This window comes from Pomacea canaliculata, linkage group LG5 (genome assembly GCF_003073045.1).
Source record: "Pomacea canaliculata isolate SZHN2017 linkage group LG5, ASM307304v1, whole genome shotgun sequence".
Classification (NCBI taxonomy): domain Eukaryota; kingdom Metazoa; phylum Mollusca; class Gastropoda; order Architaenioglossa; family Ampullariidae; genus Pomacea; species Pomacea canaliculata.
This window is the reverse complement of record NC_037594.1, coordinates 9,449,953-9,468,143: the sequence shown is the minus strand read 5'-3', so window position 1 is coordinate 9,468,143 and position 18,191 is coordinate 9,449,953. Positions and strand designations below refer to the sequence as shown.

Genomic DNA, 18,191 nt, shown 5'->3' with positions numbered 1-18,191 from the left:
TTTGCATAAAGGTGGTATGTTAAGGATTCAGGTACTAAAGACTGACTTTTTGTATATAAAGTGTCGCTAATCATATTTTTTTCCAATGATATATTGTTTATTTATGCTTCTTTTCAAACTTAGCAAATTTTATGCACACCAGGGTAACAATATCAATGGCAAGTTAAACAGTTAAAGGTCCAGTGAGTGTAGCTTTGTTTATTCTAGACTTGATAAAACTAAGTGAAAATCCTATTTCCAAAATCTAGACAAACACCCCACAATCCCTTCCTTTTCATACTCAAGATACATACACCTTCAAACATCACTATGCATAGCAGGATATTAAATTTATGATATCACACAGATATGCCTACGTAATATACGATCCCAGCTATCCCACTGCATTAAACCTTGACTATGTAAACTTATACAGGTTCATCTTGATATATCTGTTGCTGACACTTTTTTTTTTGTGCATGGTGATGTTTGCAGGTATATCTAGACAACAGAAGGTGGTTATTCACCTATTTTTGTGCAAGACCATATTTGTACATATGTCTATACTTTGGGAGAAAACATCCTGCACTGAGCCTCACCTAGCCAGTAAAATAAAAATTGTTTCCATCCTACTAGACCTGTCAGTGATTTATATTTGCAAGTCTTGTTTACCTAACAGCTAAACAAGTCAACACTCTTTCTTCAAAAACAAAATTTGCAAGTACTACAGTTATATGTATAAAGGTACTTTTCAAGCTAAGTGCCACTAAAATACTTAGAAGCCGTTTGTCCTAGTGTCTCTATAAAGGTTTACCAGATGCAAAAAACAAAATTGTTACAAATGGTTTTGTTTAGTTCATTTATTAACACACTTTTATCCAATTTAAAAAATGCCTTCACATATGTGCTTCTTTGTCTTCTATCCAGAAATGAGTTATTCATTAACAATTGATTATAAGATCTAAGAAAGATCACAGATAAAAGAACAAAAATCACTTGAAGTGATCCTTCATGCAAGGAAGAACAATGATGAGGGTATGCATGAACAATTAAAAGGTAAATATTTTTTACAGAAAATAATTTACCTGTCTACTGAGAGTAAGTAGTTAAGAAAATGAGTCAATCAAAACTGCTAATTTTTGGAACTAAGTCAAAGGTTGCAAAAGACAAAAAAAAAAATCAAGAAACAATCCAAATGCACTGTTTCTTAGGTCATGTAAAAGCAAAAACTGGATAAAAGTGTACTGTCAAAATCTAGTATCTCCCTTCTGTTCAAAAAGTCTTCAAATTTCAACATTCTCACCAATGAACCAAAACAGGCCAAAACTGTAGCATCCTTGTAATTATAGTAAGTCTATACTTGCAGTTCTTTTGCATGCTGAATCCAAAGTAGAGCCATATACTACATTTGCTACAAAAATATTTTTTCATTTTCCTTTCCCTCTTTCCCTTTATTCAATCAACTGATGAGAATGTTGTGAAAGAAGCAGGGGTAACTCACTTTCATACAAAGTACTGAACCCTGACGCTTGAAATAAATTTTGCATGCTGGTAAGCCTTTACTATAACAAGCAACAGCAACTACTGAATTAAGTCTTATTTTAGCAATATTTTTTATAACTTACATAAGTTATGCTAGTGGAATGTCAGTTATGAGTTAATAACAAAAAACCAAAAATCTAAAACTCAAGCTTGACTACAAGTACTTGACCATCAGTAATTTGGACAAAAGCATTTGACCATAGATATTAGTGATCTGCTAAATGCTAAACATGCACAGAAAAGTCGCAATATTACGGCAAGTGGTAAATTATGTCATTTTTTTATTTAAACGCTTTTCAGGATTCTCATTTTCTTAAAAAAAAACACAAAAAAACACACACATATACACTAAGCTTATCAAGTACAGTTATAAAAACAAAGCTAGAAATCTGGCACTTACTAGTTTATGCACATCCTAAATGCAAGTGGAATCATTAGAAAGTAAGGGTACATTCCTGACAATAATGTACAAAACTGTCCTTTCCAGCCTTAATGCTTAATTCATCAGAATATTCCCAATCATACATGTTCTACAGATGATGGAGAAACAAAAGTAATGTGGATAACTAAACACTCTTTTTCCTGATCAAATCAGACTTACCATCATCATCCAGTAGTATATTTTCTGGCTTCAGGTCTCTGCGCATAAGATTCAAAGGTACTGGTATTTTTCTTTAAAAGCATTAACTGTCTAGCAACCTTACATGACTTTAAAATTCTGTTTCACGTCAAAAAGAAAAAAGCTCTAAAACATAACAGCTTTCAAGGACTAAGTGTGCTGCACTGACTGAAGCTTTAAATATACCATAAGGCTGTTTTAATGTTCTGCCCACCCTGATGTAGGTGGCTTTGACATTATATGTCACTGAGTCTGTCATCAAGCCTATGGCTATTACCATTTTCTAGTCCATGAAGGTAAAAGTCTGGAGTTGTTAGTTTTTCAAAGAATGCCATGACAGATAAATTACACAATGAAAGTCTTGGCCTCGGTCAGGTCTCCTCCACAAAGCACTGTCCTACTTTTAATTCTACAGTTATGCAAAGCCACCACTCCATATTTTCTACACTGAAGATGTGTAAGTGTTAAGGTTAAAACAAAGTGATTCAAATAAATAAAACACAAGCAACAGTGCCCTTTTGTCATGGCATTTGCCCTTAAATATGTACACACAGACACACCTTATAAATGTGTCAAGCACATAAGTGTTAGTACATTAAGCAAAATGCATACACTAACCTTTTAGAAGCATTTGTGAAATTAGCTCTTCAGAAAACAAGCCTTTGACATGGACTGAACCCAAACGACATAATTATTTCTAAATTTTTTTCGATCTATAGCGAAAGTTTATATTCTTTACATCATGCACAAACTTGAATTACGTTGCTAGTTGTGACCTTATAAGCTCTTACATCTGATAAATGTTTAAACAGTTCAAGTATTTTTTTTTAAAATCTCGTTGAATGTCTACTTTTCATGGAATATAGACCACCCTCTCAAAATATAAGGCAACATGATTTGCTCAAGATAACCATTTCTTAATTGAAGAAGTCAAAACAAGACACACCTGTAGACGATACCCTCCTTGTGCAGGTCAGCCAAACCACACGTTATTTCTGCTGCATAGAAGACAGCCCGCTCTTCAGGAAATCCAGGATTTCCCATGTTATGAATGTGGAATTTGAGGTCACCTCCATTCATTATAGTTAATACCAAACACAGTGCTTCTTTCGTTTCAAAGGCATAAGCCAGACTAACCTGCACAAATGCATATATACTACCTTTAAAAAAAAATGATGTTATGCCAGTAATGGCATCTATTAAAGCATATGAGAAATTCACCAATAACAGTGCATTCACATAATTATTTTTTAAAAGTGCATGCATGCTTTTAATCAAGGCAATTTTTTTTCTTCTACATAACAAATTGTGCCATTCTTCTCTTCCTCCGTTATTATTTTAACTGCTGTAGGTTGTCATCTATAATGACATCAAAAAGAAATCAATCCATGTTGACCAGAAGTATAAAGCGCCCAATAAATACAGAAAGTACCCATGTATGTTATACTCACCACAAACCTTGAGTTGACTTTCTGTAAAATCTGCTTTTCATTCAATGCCATTGCCTCTCCTTTGCGCTTCTTTATTCGTTTTTTTTCAAGTTTTTTGCAAGCATACATCTTGCCTGTTGCTCGCACCTGACATGCACACACCTCCCCAAACCCACCCTTACCTAAAACTCTGTACATTCGGAATGTATTTTTCGTGACTGGCTGACTGTAAAAGAAAGCAAAACACCATGATGAACATCATCATGCACATAATTACTGCATTTATTCTTTTCTTGCAAGGGACAGTCTAAAAACAAATTAAAAATTAAAAAAAAAACAGACTGATTGTGATCAGCTGGGATGAAAAAGAGAGAGTGTGTAATCTAGCCCATTTTGACTGCATCATTTAAATATCATCTTAAATTTGTCAGAAACACTGGCATCACCAAAATGCATCTACAAGATGATACATAAAATTAAAGACACTTTATTTTTACAACTGTAATACCACAAAAAAATTCTGGTTTATCAAAACAAGTGTTATTTGTTTGAGCAAAAAAGGAATGCATACTCTGTGACACTAGTTTTTTTTAACATTATACAGCATCAACTGAAACAGCTAGACAGATTATTCTTTATCTTCATTTGTATGGCACAAAAAAATCTTAAAGGAAAAAAATTACCTTTCCAGCCACTTCCACTGCAGGTAGCGTTTGAAATACATGCTTTCCACAAATTCTCTGAATGGCTCTTCCGAAAGATAATTTTTTACAATCCTGGAAAATAAAACAAAGGTTTACTAAAACTACTAGACATTTGGTTAATTGGGAAAAAATGCTCATTGCAGGTAATATTTCAAAGTTTAAAGTTAGCATGTAAAATCTAATAAGGACGATGTCATAGATTTATTTAGCAGCAGATTTTAAATAACTTGTTAACTATAGCTTATTAAACTTAAATGAAACAGAAAATAAGATTATTTGACTAGGTAACAATAAAAACTTTTGACACTTACTCAGCACAACGGTTAAAAAGTTCTTTGCTGGAGTTTTTCTGACTCATTTCTTCTTTTACAGCAGATACGTAGTTTCCATTCAGCTGAGTAACAAACATCTCAGACTGCAAGAAAAATTATATCAAATTAATAAATGGTCAAGTAGACAAACCAACCACAAATAACACAATAGTGAAAAGCTGAAGCAATAGCATATGCTGAAAAAGTAACATCTTTTTTAAGATTTAACAAAACTGGTAACAATCATAATATTGTGATACCATGTTAGTATATGCATGAAAATAAACTGTAAAGATCCTCTGCCCTTTAACAAGTATTCAAACAAATATGGCTTCAGGATTTGAGGTTACCTAAGTGCTAGCAATGATGAAAGTTTTTAAGGCAAAGACATAGAAAATTAAAAGTCAAGATCCATAACAAAAACAGCTTCTTTACTAACCTCAATATACAGAGAATATCCTAAGTCATCCTCCTGTACCCAGCAGTCCTATAGTCTTACTACAAATATTTGATGTTTGTATCCTAACAATGTTCCTGCTTTTTCTACTAACTTATTCTATGATTTTCTTTTAAAGGAACTGAAGTTAAGCAAACAAGAGTGATAACAGGCTTTAAGAAATTATGGAAGGCTGGAATGTACTGAGACTGGGTTTATAAATTTATATAGTCTGAACTTTATAAGCGAATTGTAGTAGGGCTATTGATATACTTTTTGGGTTGTGATTAAGATTTAAGTTGCTAGGTGCATAGTGTAACATAGGTGTTGGCATGTTTTAGCAGAAATCGTTTAATACCAGACTAACTGCAAGGAGGAGAAGGTTTAATTATCATTAATAGTAGTACTATCTAGGATGGAGCTCTAAACAAAGTAAAATTTGCATTTCTACATAAAGTTTTACTCATGAAATTGGCACTAATGATTTACTAAACCCACTTCTGCCAGTATTTTTCTAAATTATCCACTTTCAAATAATTCAGTCTGCTTAGATATTTCATTTTCATGAAAATGTCAAGACAAAATATCTCTCAACCATCTCTTACAGCTTTTTTTTTTTAAATCAGTGTTACAAATGTTATATGTTGAGAATATTTGAAACAACAGAAAACTTTTTATTTAATCTACAAGAAAATGTTATATTGTTAAGCATCATGCTAAGACATTTTGTGATGTTGATTCACACACACAAAGCTCTCAATTGTTTAGGGCAGGAATCTATGCTCTGTGAACCAGTAACACTCATATCTCTTTATCTCTTACACCCAGCTTCACGCGTCTGCACTGCACAAGCAAATTTGCTATGTCTTATCCATTATATGAAACAAGCACCAAGACAAAACAAATGAAATATCATTTATAGTTTATATTATAAACTGAAAAATCAAACGTACATCTGACTGCAAGTACCGTTCAAATAACTCTTCTGCCTTCCCCAGGCGCATTTCATCTGGTGAAACTTCATATTCTCTCTGTACACAAAATGAAATCTTAAAAAGCATGATTTTTAGCACATCAACTAATTTTTTTGTGAAACATCTTGAAAAAAAAACAAAGCATATAAACAAATAAGCTACAGTTTCCAAGCATCACAGATTCATAATCATTAAATGGTATAAAGCCTTGATATAATGCTACATCATGTCAGATACGGTCTTTTGCCCATTTCATCAATTTCCTGACAACAATAAGAAAAATCTTCATTCCCCTTCTTTTAGAATTAAGCAAAAACATGACTACTGCAGTGATCATGTTACCTTAATTCTTCAATAAATATAAATAACATCCCCTGGCTACAAACATCCAGCAAATAAGGAGCACAAATTCCTTAGCAAGTATTCCTATCTTGCAGATTCCCTCATTTCTTACATGTAAAAACTCTGCCAACTTCTGCTGAAAGTGACCATGCCATTGTAGATGTCAGGTCAACTGTTTGTAAGGTGGTGAGTCTTGAAAGAAATGAACATGATTTTTGTTTTTTCTTCGCCTTCAACATGTAAGATGACCACAGGAAAACAAATATGAGAGTTTGGGAGGTATCTCTCAACCTGAAAGACTGTTATCTTATCACTCCCACTAACACAATCCTATTCTTAATCCCAGCATTGGGATCTGTCCTAATGACAAAGGTAGAAAAGACTAGGCAGTCCCATTGTGTACCTAACCTTGTTTGAACAGTATACCACTACCTTTATACATTTCAGCAACCAGTTCTGACACTCAGCTACCCAGCTGAGCACACAGCATAAAGTGTGCTTCTCAATGTAGCATTCCTTGACTTTAAATGGGAATGGAAAACAGACTGGTATATAAGGTATCAGGTCAGAATGACCAGCTTGGAAAATTGACTAAAGAGGAAGCAAGGAGTGCAACTGTACAATGATAATGAACTTAAATGGGACTTGACCATCACAAAGCAGGTGTGCATTTGAATGAAAATACAGTGTTAACAATGTCTCTTACTTCTAGGATAGTATATAACAGTAGCGAGGTATAAAACTGATGCTCTTATAATCACCTCATCTGGTGACAAAGAAAAACTCTCACCACAGCATCAAGAAAACCGATGGCTTTATTGAGCCCAGGACTGGTCTCACAAAACTGTCTGAAGAGTCGAGATCCAATGGGTTGCTGCTCCACCACATAGTGGTAAGTCACTTCTGTAGATAAAGTCAACACAGGCAGGTTTACCTTGGGTAACAAACAGCATGCTAATAGGACTAAGGTGAAAAGTCACAGAACTAAAATTACTTTCTGGTGTGACAAAAGCCAGCTACCAAACAGGGCAAGCTGGCATACACTGGCATTATAACAGCATTAGATTAATGACAAAGTTCTGTTAACACTGGTCACAGCAGCTTCAAGAGCTGTCAAGAGCTACTTATGAGAGATGATCACCCTTCGGTTGCTGTTTCCCATGACAAGTAAAATTTTAAGGAAATCTACACCATATAGGTCTAGACTACTCCAAGACTATTCATGAGGTGTTTATGCTGTTATCATGCATGTGAAATAAATGTAGAATTCATTTCCAAAAAGTATCCAAATTGTTTAAAAAGGGAGTGTTGATAGAATTTATACTTAATTCATTTTAATTAGTAAAAGAATGGAAAAGTAACGATCTGTATATATGTTTGTAAAATCCACACAATAATATACAATACAATTATACAATTATATAGTTAAATATCAATTATCATAATTTATAATGCATTTGCCAACTTTAAAGTAGGCACAATGCAAAAAAGTAAAATACACAAATATAGAAATACAGACTCAAAAAGGCATACGTAGAACATATCAACAAACAAACATGGAGACAAGAAGAAATAAAACTAAAGGTGTGAGTCAAGGCAAGGTGGAAAAAGGCAAGTTTGAGCACTGGGTTGGAAGTTATATTTTGAATACATTTTAGGAGGCAACACTGTGAACAGCAGCATACACAACTTATCAGTTTCTAGCACCAAGGAAGCATCGGTGAGTGGAGAACAATTAATCATTAATAAACCAAAAAATGCAGACAAGACAGCCAGGACAAAGAACAGGCTGAAGAGACTATTGTGTGTGAAGTCTGTAAGTGGAAGAAGCAAGGTGCAAGCATAAAAAGAACAATCCATTACAGCGATACAGAGAAACAATAAAAGAAGAAGAAAAAAACAGATGAGTAAGAGACACTAAAAGCGACAAACATCCAGAGAGGGCCCAAAAAGAGAGCAGTTCCCTCAAGCTATTACCAGTGTAAGATAGGTTCACTGTCATGGGCCTAAGTATAAATGCATATTAGAACATCAGCATCAAGACATTCTCTCCTGACTAAGGATGCCTTTAAACCAAGGCTGGGGATAGAAGAAGCTCTGCAGAGTTTAAAGTCAATGCTTCAGGACGGTACAATAAATCAGCCATGCTGATAAGTTATCTATAATAGCTATTCAGGTCAAGCACTTCAGTCAGATTTATTATATAGCTATTTAAGTAGTATGAAGAAACTGATGTGATATAAGGAAAAAGAAGAAAGCACACTTGCCTTAGGTCTTTCAGCAATCATGTCATGCATTTTTTCAGAGATTAAAAAGCCCTCTTCACCTATTTCAGATGAAAATTTAACAAATTCTTGTCCATGCAGAAGCAATGGTTCTTATAACAGAACCAGCGCTTTTTGAAGACACTTCTGATTGCACGAATTTATCAAATGTAAACTACTAAAATGGTCCAAATACCATAATGCAGATGTAGTCTCTTTCAGTAAAACTTCTACTAAATAATATCCTCCCCTTCTCTTACTACTTAACTTTATATTAGCTGTTTCATGCTTACAGCTGCTAACCTTGATTACAAAAAGGCCAAGAAATCTTTTAATCACAAGACATCCCAGTTCACTTTACTACACAGCAGACATGCCGAGGTCTTCCAACAGGGATACCCTTCTTTCCCAGCACCAAACATTCTCCTACCAGCAATCAAACAGAGAATCTGATGTAAACAGCCCAGTCACACTGCTCCCAGCACACCTGCAACACCAAGCTGATCAAGCTGTACCCCAAGTTCTGTGCAAGCAGATAAGAACTGGTGATGGCTGGCGTGAGAAGCTCTCCTCCTCAGCTTCCATGTAAGTGTGCATGGATGCTTTGAGTTGGAAGTGAGCCGGAAATAAAGAAGTATGACCAACATTTTATGTCTATACTACACTGCAACAGATAATCCACCTCTTTCTACTCCTGCAAGGTTTCTTCTCTACTACTTGCTAACATGCTGGAGGTAACATTATTCTTTTGTTTATTTCCTATCGACAAATCTTTCTTCGTTCCCCCCTCCCCCTTGTTTAAAGTCCCTCTTTCTTCCACGAGCAAGGAAGATTTGGTCAACCTCCATAAAATCTAGCCAAACTAATCTGCCAGAAAACTGTCATTAACCATAGCATCATTTGCAACTGCCTACCAGACAACTTTCCTTGTGAGTCCAAGGTAATCAACTGTTTATGATCGTAAATGTCTTCCAATGCCACAATGGCCAGAAAAAGAACTGGCTTATGAACGTCAAAGACTGGACTGATCATCCCATATAGGACCTGCTCATTATTGCACATAATAGGCATGGGTTAAACTAAATCAGAGATAGACTATAAGCACCTGTATATACTATGCAGAAAGAATGCACATTTATGCACCATGCTTTGCAAAAGAACATATGATTGCAAGGCAACATCTCGTCAGATGTCAATTTTAGATATTTAACTCACATGTCCCTCATTAATATATTTCCCAGAACAAAGAGCATCATGCACTAATCATGCAAAGTATACAAGTGAGACACTGAATGTCATAAAACTCTTTTTTCATGTTTATACAGTGTACAATGTTTTGTACTGAGAAAAAAAGACATTTTGAGAAGTATCTTCATATACAGATTGTATCAAAACAGATAGCTGCATTGTCTGAGGAGACCAACAAACAGCTATCAACCATGCTGCCATTACTTGATCTGAATACACATTCAACACTACAGAATTATGAAATGTTGCTCAAGAAAGACACATCTGGTGTTAATGGTCTGCAACAGCCACCGTAATTTACCACAGCAATTCTTTTCTGCAGTAATTACCACATGACCAGATAACATGTTTACAGAAAGTCCAGAACAGTGATGCATGCATTGTTTTCCATAAAAGTGGATCACATTACTGCTTTCCTTTGGCTACCAGTGAAGTTTGGTATACAGTACCTAAATAGATACTCTAGCTTATTATCACCTCAAGGATGCACTTCTAGAATCTCTCTCCCTAAACTCTGTCCGCCTACATTTCTTCTCGTTCACTCCAGTCCTCTAAAGCTGTTGTCTCCAAGGTAAATTTTAAATATTTTCGTGAGTATACATTTTCCTTCACAGCTGTCAGGAACTTGCTTCCCTTGAAGCTGAGAAATGATTCATCAATTTAAACAGCAAATGAAGACCCACCTGTTTCCCCACTTTGCATAATCATAATCATGTGCTTGAATGTTGATAATGAAAAAGGCTGTGGTGTGTGTGCCTGTATGATGTTAGCATGTGTTGTGTATTTTTTGTAAAGCACTATGGGCTATTACAAACAGTTCCCTATAAGCAACCTTCATTCTTATGAAGCTCAAAAGGTTGACATCATCACCTGTGACTTCTCTTACTTGGGATAAACAAAGTTCTATAAGAATCAAAAACTTAACTCATCGATGCAATTGAGCTATAGCTATGAAGATATTTGCATTCAAAGGTGCAGACAGCACAGCCAAGACATTTTTGAGTTAATGTTCAAAAATCTGAATAGTCCTATGCTAATGATGGAAACACATTTTGTACCAAAAAAAACTGGATTAGCTACACTGCTGCAAAAATGATCTGCATATAGTGCCACTGATATATCACTCACTACAACGCTGTTAATTACTCTCATGTCCCCCAATATTACCCAAGTGCTAAATTTTATTTTTAAATGTTCCAGTGCAGTATTTATCTTAACAGCAGGGTTCACACAGATGAGAACTAAACTTTAGACTTCTTTCCAAATCCTTTTTAACTTTTCCTAGACAGCTATTTTAACCATAAGAACATAAAAACAATACACTAGTGATGTATGATTTGCCCAAGGGATATGCAACAAAGTTGACTAAAGACTGTAGCATCTGAGTTGCTGCTCTTTCAGTTGGACAATGACAACATAAACAAAACCTGATGAATATCTATCTACATTAATATCTCTTAATAACTGTGTGTGTGCGTGCAGAACAGAGAGGTACTTGAAAAGCATAAAAATGTATATAAAAACAGGCTATACAAATATTTGCAGAAGTAACCATAAAACTGAATTTAGCCTGATAGTTTGCAGATAAGTAATCAAGCAGTGCCCTGAAAACTGCTCAAGTTCATGACCTACTTAGATTTTCAAAACTCTCCTTGTTAGTTATCTATTTGCAGTGGATCAAAGATCCCAACAGTTTTTCATTCAGCATTTGTGATGTAAAATGTTTAAAATAATTTATCTACACACATTAGGTATTCAACCATGCAGAAAGAAGTAAACGTAACTATAAGGACAGGTGCAGGTTTTTGATACTTTGGAGTGGTGCAAATGAAGGAGACATCTTCAGGACCTTGCAGTCAGTAACTGCTGATGCAAACATTACTGTGAGCACTATCTTTTACAAATCACTTTGGGGTACAACATAATGCACTCTATAAAATTTGTTTTTTAATGTTTTGTTCCTTTCTATGAAATCTTTTACAAACTAAAAAAAAAAAAAATGAGCTGACTTTCCGCTGAGATGGTGATCTGTTGAAGTCTTGAAGGGACTGAGTCTGTGAGTTACCAACAGTGCCTATCCATAACTTTTAATAAGTTGTGTTGATTTATTAGCCAATAAAAATATTCATACAGATTGTTCTGCAGAATATGGATTATGTATTTTTTCACTGAAAAAGTCTTACAAAAACAGTTCTGAAATACTCAAAAACACAATGTTGTCTCACTGCTTGCCTGTGGCCATTTAGTCCTGATCATGTTTGTTTACTCCAAGAGCAAGTCATTCTTGCTCACATCAAACCTTTTGAGCCTCACCATTCATATGCATTTACTCAAATGTATGCCACAGTGTATTTTTTTTAACATTTCCCTCAGCAGAAATAAAATCTTAAAAGATTAAGCTGTGATTGTATAAGCATCCATGATAACATTATCACAATTCAACATAAGGCTGAGGTACTTACGGATTTTGTTTTTGATGTCCTCACACTGTGAAATGTGAGGAAATTTTAGTATCTGCTTCCATTTTTTACTCTTTCCCTTGCGTTTGCCACCACCACCTAAACATAAATTTTACAAAATCATCATTTTTAAATAAAATAAAATTCACATATTAACCGACATGCTCATGCAGTAAGCAAGCAGATACTGTTACAGCGCAAATGCATGGTAATGTATGAAGTCTGAACTAAATGTCTTAAAGCAGTCTGTCTTTACTTACTTCTTACTTAAGCATAATTTAGGCAGAAATAGAATACCAGAACACAAGCAACCAGCTTTACAAATTTTGTCCCATCCTTTATCACACAACAAAAATCACATAATTACAAGAAACAGTATTTCAGCAATAATGAAAGATTGACATTTTTTGTTAAAGAGACAGCAGGGACAATCTGAAGGGAGTGGATGTGCATTCAGTTCACACAGAATGCAGTTCCATTCAAGCTGTACAGCATCAGGATCAAATGTACTAAAGGAGCCTATCATTAAAGCAAAATATGTGAAAGAACACAGTGGAAACTTTCAACATATGCAAGACTGATCAGGGTTCCCAGGGATCAGGGATGGTGCCAAAAAAGGACCTTAAAAGGACCTTAAAAGGACCTTTCATGCATTCGAAAGGACCTAAGTGGCAGTCATCAATGCTTAAGTTTTTCTCTTGTGTGGTCGGAAAGATGTATTATTTATGAATCTGTGGTCTTCTCTATGTTCTCAAATACATGTATTTCTAGTAATAAATAATCAAAGAGTTAATTTTGATGCCTGTCTGCCATATTTAGATTAGATAACTTAAAAAGTTTCCTTAGCGCGCTGATAACATACACCGTTAATGTTCCAAGTTTTCTAGAAATCTAAGTAATAATAATTGCAAAACCTGAAAGCCATTCTTTGGTGTAATACAAAAGTCAGTTCACGTGTCTCTCTCTCGCACACACACTCTAATGGGAAGAGAGAGATAGAAATAGAGCTATGCACAGTAGTACTAGAAGATCAAAGTTCAAGAAAGAGTAAGTTTCTAAAGAACTTTTGAAAAAAAGAGCGTTTTTTGCGAATACGGAAGGGCAACTAGTGTTGTACAGATGTGTAGACCAAACATTTTCTTGTGACTACAAGGAATGCCAAGGATTGGAGGATCAGATGAGGAATGAAAAGAGTGTGATCCTAATGCTAAACCAAAGATGGAATGAGTCGAAACTGTCAAGCATTACAGCCCATTTATTTTTAACCTTGAGATATTATTTAAGCATTCTTATTACACATACATGTAACACATGCAAACATATACATAAACAGCATGATATACTAATACACATAAGATTAAGATTACAAAATGACAAAGCAATCCATCTACTATAAGCAAAAGTTTCATTGATGAAATTCAATTCTTTGTCACCCCTACAGCTTTACCAATACTAAACAATACAATTTCTTTACATAACCTAATTTCCTCTAAATAGTTCTGGTTTTTTTAACATATTCCATAGCATACATGTACAGAATTGTGCAGGCTTATTTAAAACTGAAATAAACATTAATTCTGAATGTCACAATTCAACACCTTTTAATTTCTTCCTGTAATCTATCAATGTCTGACTGAATCTTTGTTATCTCCTTCTTCTTGTCTTTGGCTAACAAACGCATGTTGTTAGATCTTTCAATAAGTGAAAAACTTTTTTGCTCTTCAGCCTGGAAACTATGTCTGTCAGCCAGTTCCAGCAGGTGTCGTTCTTCGGCACTGGTGGTCTTTAGCCTTTTTGTGAGTATTACCAGCTCATCTCCTAATCTCTTTCTGTGGACCTGCTTTTCTTCTGTTTCCTTCTGCTGCTTCTGCTCAGAGAGGTAACGTTCATACCTGCCATAGGCACTAGAAGCGGATATCATCAGTGGTTTGGAGATCTCAACATTTTCCACCCCTCCCACACTGTGAATATGATCAAGAATTACTCTGCGTGCTTTTAGTGCAGTCTGACTAAGATTGTCAGCTACTGTTTCTTTGTTGAATGAAAATCCTCTTTCCACTGTAGCTTGACCATGAGAGAGTAGGAGTAACTGTCTGACAACAGACCACAACACCTGAAACTCTGCTTTTCCAGCAAGGGCATCATAAAACCAACTATCCAGTCTTTGTGTCATAGGGTCAAAAGCCTTACTACCACACTCACCTGCAGAACTGTCAAGAAAATTACGGAACTCTGACAATACCTTGTCACAAGTCACATCATCAAACCTTTTCACACCTTGGCAATACAACAAAACCTTTTTCATTTTTTGTATTGATTTGTCTTTTTCCCCCATGGTCTTTGGGTTTAAGAAAGTTATGTTTCTCACTAGGGTGTACTTCAGTGGAGATTTATCCTGCAATTTTAGAACTGCTTTCAAAAAATCTCTGCATTCAGCTCTGAAGGCCATGAGAGTTCCATCGTTTACTGATGACTGTTTCTTAGCTACAGCCAGTAGTCTATCAACCCTGAAGCCAAGTTCGATCATGCTCAGATTGACATGGTTAGAACTGTTGCATATATCAACCTGCACAAGTTGGAGGGCAGTTTCACATTTATTAAGTACATTTGACTTGATAAATTTGTGCATCAGATTTTTCATAATGTCATGTAAGTCTAAACAAAGGAAAGGAAGAAGAGGCTGATCAGCTTGGTATTTTCTCAAAAAAGGTTCAAGTATACTGGCAATTAAACTAAAGAAAGCCAGACGACATGAAAGCAAAGGGGTAGATAAGACTCCAGCTTTTACAATATCAAAAGATTTGTTCTTTGGCAATGTTATTTTTTTCTCCATTGCAGCTTTGACAAATTTTTCCAAGTATGGAAGCATAACAATTGCTTTTTCAGCAACAGAATTGTTTTCAAGCCATCGGTGAGCACAGAACTTGGCTGGAAAAGATGTGGAACCAGTTACTTTTATATAATCTTCTCTTCTGGCTGGGCTGTCTCTGAACAAGATATAAGCAGATGTAAGAAATGACTCAAGCTCCCATTGAGAAGCCTCGCACCCACGCCTAAATGCATTGTGCATAACATGGAGTCCACAGCTGCCCACATTTAACAAACCAACATTGTGATTGGTAATCATGTCGTTATTAATTTTCTCAAGAAGGTTTAGGTTTACAGAAGGTCCATCCATAGAAATTTGAAGTAAATTAGCTTGCTTGAAGTTTGATTCGCTAATTACCTTACTGAACTTTTGTTGAAGGTCTATGGCCGCGGAATGACCCAAAAATTCCGAGGTCAGGTAATGAGTCCTTACAGCATTGTCACTCCAGTAACGAACATGGAAATCCAGCTGTTTAGTTTGAGTCTTATGGTTAGAAGATTCATCAAACAAAAGAACATACTCAGGCGACGAATTTACACAGTCCAGAAGCAATTTCGAAAAGTGAGGAGCAAGCCCAAATGAAGTTAGATAACTGGCTTTTGTTTGACCGCACTTAAATTCTGCAGCTACTTGGCTGTCTGGGAACATAAGTCGAAACAGTTCAGCAGACTTTTCAGCAGATCTGAAACTGTAGTGTGATTCCACAATCTTGAGAGTCCACAGGTTTCAAAAAGCAATAATTAATGACATGATAATATAAATAATACTAAACTAAGTTAAAGTATAAAGATGGCAGCATAGTTGAAAATGAAAGTTATTTTCAGCTAACTGATCTAGCTTTAATGTTAAATTGTTTGATTTTAAAAATCCAAAAAATAATGTATTTGCTGGTAAAATAGGATAATAAGCATACATTATTAATTATACTTTCTTTTTAATCTTTCCTGATCAGATGCCAAAAATTCAGATCAATTTTCTGCAGCAAAGCTGTAGTAAGATTCGTGATTGTATAAAACTCTATTTGTAGTTCGAATCATGAGAAAATGAAAATCTCAACTTTTTAATTTAAATAATTCTTTGCTATTTACTGATCTTTAAGCTATTGGCTTCACCGTAAATTAGACGATAGGCTTAATAAAGAGTGGAAAAAAACCGCAAAATGTTATGCACGCTTTAATTTAATGTGTTTTTCTAAGTACCCACATCGTTAACTAAATGAATCGCTAAAGATAAATAATTGTCAACTTACTGGACACACTTGCAGAGCTGGTCGGTGCCGTCTGATTTTGAGCGGGCTGTGGATGTTCTCGATGACGAAAGTAATCAGTTACACAAAAGCGCGCATCTTTCAGAAATACTTTTATTTGCCTTTGGTGTCTTTCGGTAACCATGTGCTGTTTCAGAACACTTTCGCCCATTGATGAAAGATTCAGAGATATTTTGCAGGCAGCACATCGTGCCAAATGTTTATTGCTCAAGTCTTTTATTAACCAATCTTTATACTTGTCTTCCTTTAGCCACTTCTCCTGAAAAGAGCACTTCCCCGGCATCTTTCAAATTGTTAAGCAGACAAAGAAATGTGGTCGACACGACGAGAGTGAACTCGCGAAAGGCCGAAACGGACGTTCCCGCCGCGAGCGAGACTGGGTAGTCATGTGATTAAAATAGCAATGCAGCGAAAAATCGTCGGTATTTTGCGCCAAAGTCTACTCCGGAAATAAATTTGTTGTAATATTTTATCGATAAAAGGACTTAAAAGGGTCACAGAGAAAATGTAAGGACCTGTGTGAGAATTTGAAAGGACCGCATGGCAAATAAAAGGACTTAAAAGGCCTTTTGGCGAAAATTCAATATAAAAGGACTTAAAAGGACCTTGCAAGGACCTGGGAACCCTGCTGATTGATTAATAAGATATAAGAAACAATTTTTAAATGTTGAAACAAATGTAAGCAGAGTTCTTCTTGACTGCATTTCCATCTGTAACAAACCATGAAGAAAAAACGACAACATTGTTTCTACTTCCATTTGCTGTACTTCAATGTTGATTCACTTCAGCTGCAAGCACAGACTGATAAACCCATCCACTTTCTTTCTTTGCAACAGTAAACAACAAGAGACTATCATGCTATGTGCAAATATCCATGACAATGACACCATGTTTCTATGTATCATGATATCGTCCCTAGAAAGCTGAAACCTGATCCGCAGACTTCCTTCATTGCCAATGCAGAAATATAAACTGGACGACGGCCTCTCATTTTACTACATGACACTAATGCAAGATATGCCAAGTTGTCTGCCAAAAACATACACTGTAGAAGTGTAATGGGTCTATGACTTGTTTTTAAAACTCTCCATATACTTGAAAAAGATGCCTATCTAGACATTAAACTTATGTGCATGTGTCTGGGAATACCATATATAAATAAAATCACTATCCATGCACAGAAAAAGAAGTAAAGTTTTGGGAGAGGAAAACCCACCAAAAAATTCAGCTATTAGTTAACACCTAATTAGCATTATTTACTCTTGATGCTGATCCATGACAATAATTTTCATTACTTTTGCTGATCTTGGTCAGAGGATTATAATTTGTGCAAGAGACAATTCGGGGGTTTTTTCCAGCTCAAAACAGAAACCGAAAAATTCACAAATTTCATTATTTCACATAAGGCAGCCAGTCCACCTACATAGGACCTAAACCAGACTTGGTCCTCAAGTGGGTTTTTTTCCCACTATTAATACAATAGCTACAATTATTCAGTTGTGTAAAAGGAAAAAAGTGTTCACCGTTAAAAGTTTATTACTTATGCTTGGTTTTCACTAGCCACAGAAAGTCCTATTGGCAGGTTCCAAATGATTCTTCGAATTGACAAGATACAGCTGTTAAGGTCACACAAGTTGATGTTACATAAAGAATATTTTTCTCTGTTTATATAAGTCATAGATTTTACAGGAAGCATTAAAGTTCTCCTTCCCTCCATTTAGCTTATACTGGATGAAACAAATTATCA

At 35.3% G+C, this 18,191-nt stretch overlaps 1 protein-coding gene across 4 annotated transcripts in view; it reads right to left on the bottom strand.

Moving 5' to 3' along the window:
• LOC112564568 (G protein-coupled receptor kinase 5-like) overlaps window positions 1–18,191 on the bottom strand; it is a 43,846-nt gene that overhangs the window by 20,019 nt on the left and 5,636 nt on the right. For 3 of the 4 annotated variants that reach the window (XM_025239472.1, XM_025239474.1, XM_025239473.1), the window contains exons 2-9: window positions 12,312–12,407; window positions 7,128–7,240; window positions 5,975–6,052; window positions 4,586–4,689; window positions 4,254–4,346; window positions 3,592–3,796; window positions 3,087–3,277; window positions 2,123–2,160 (exon numbers count right to left, since the gene is read on the bottom strand). In XM_025239472.1, coding sequence (XP_025095257.1) covers window positions 2,123–2,160; window positions 3,087–3,277; window positions 3,592–3,796; window positions 4,254–4,346; window positions 4,586–4,689; window positions 5,975–6,052; window positions 7,128–7,240; window positions 12,312–12,407 — 918 coding nt within the window. Of the gene's footprint in view, window positions 1–2,122; window positions 2,161–3,086; window positions 3,278–3,591; window positions 3,797–4,253; window positions 4,347–4,585; window positions 4,690–5,974; window positions 6,053–7,098; window positions 7,241–12,311; window positions 12,408–18,191 lie in introns of those variants that run through there. The other variant, XM_025239475.1, reaches the window with a different exon arrangement.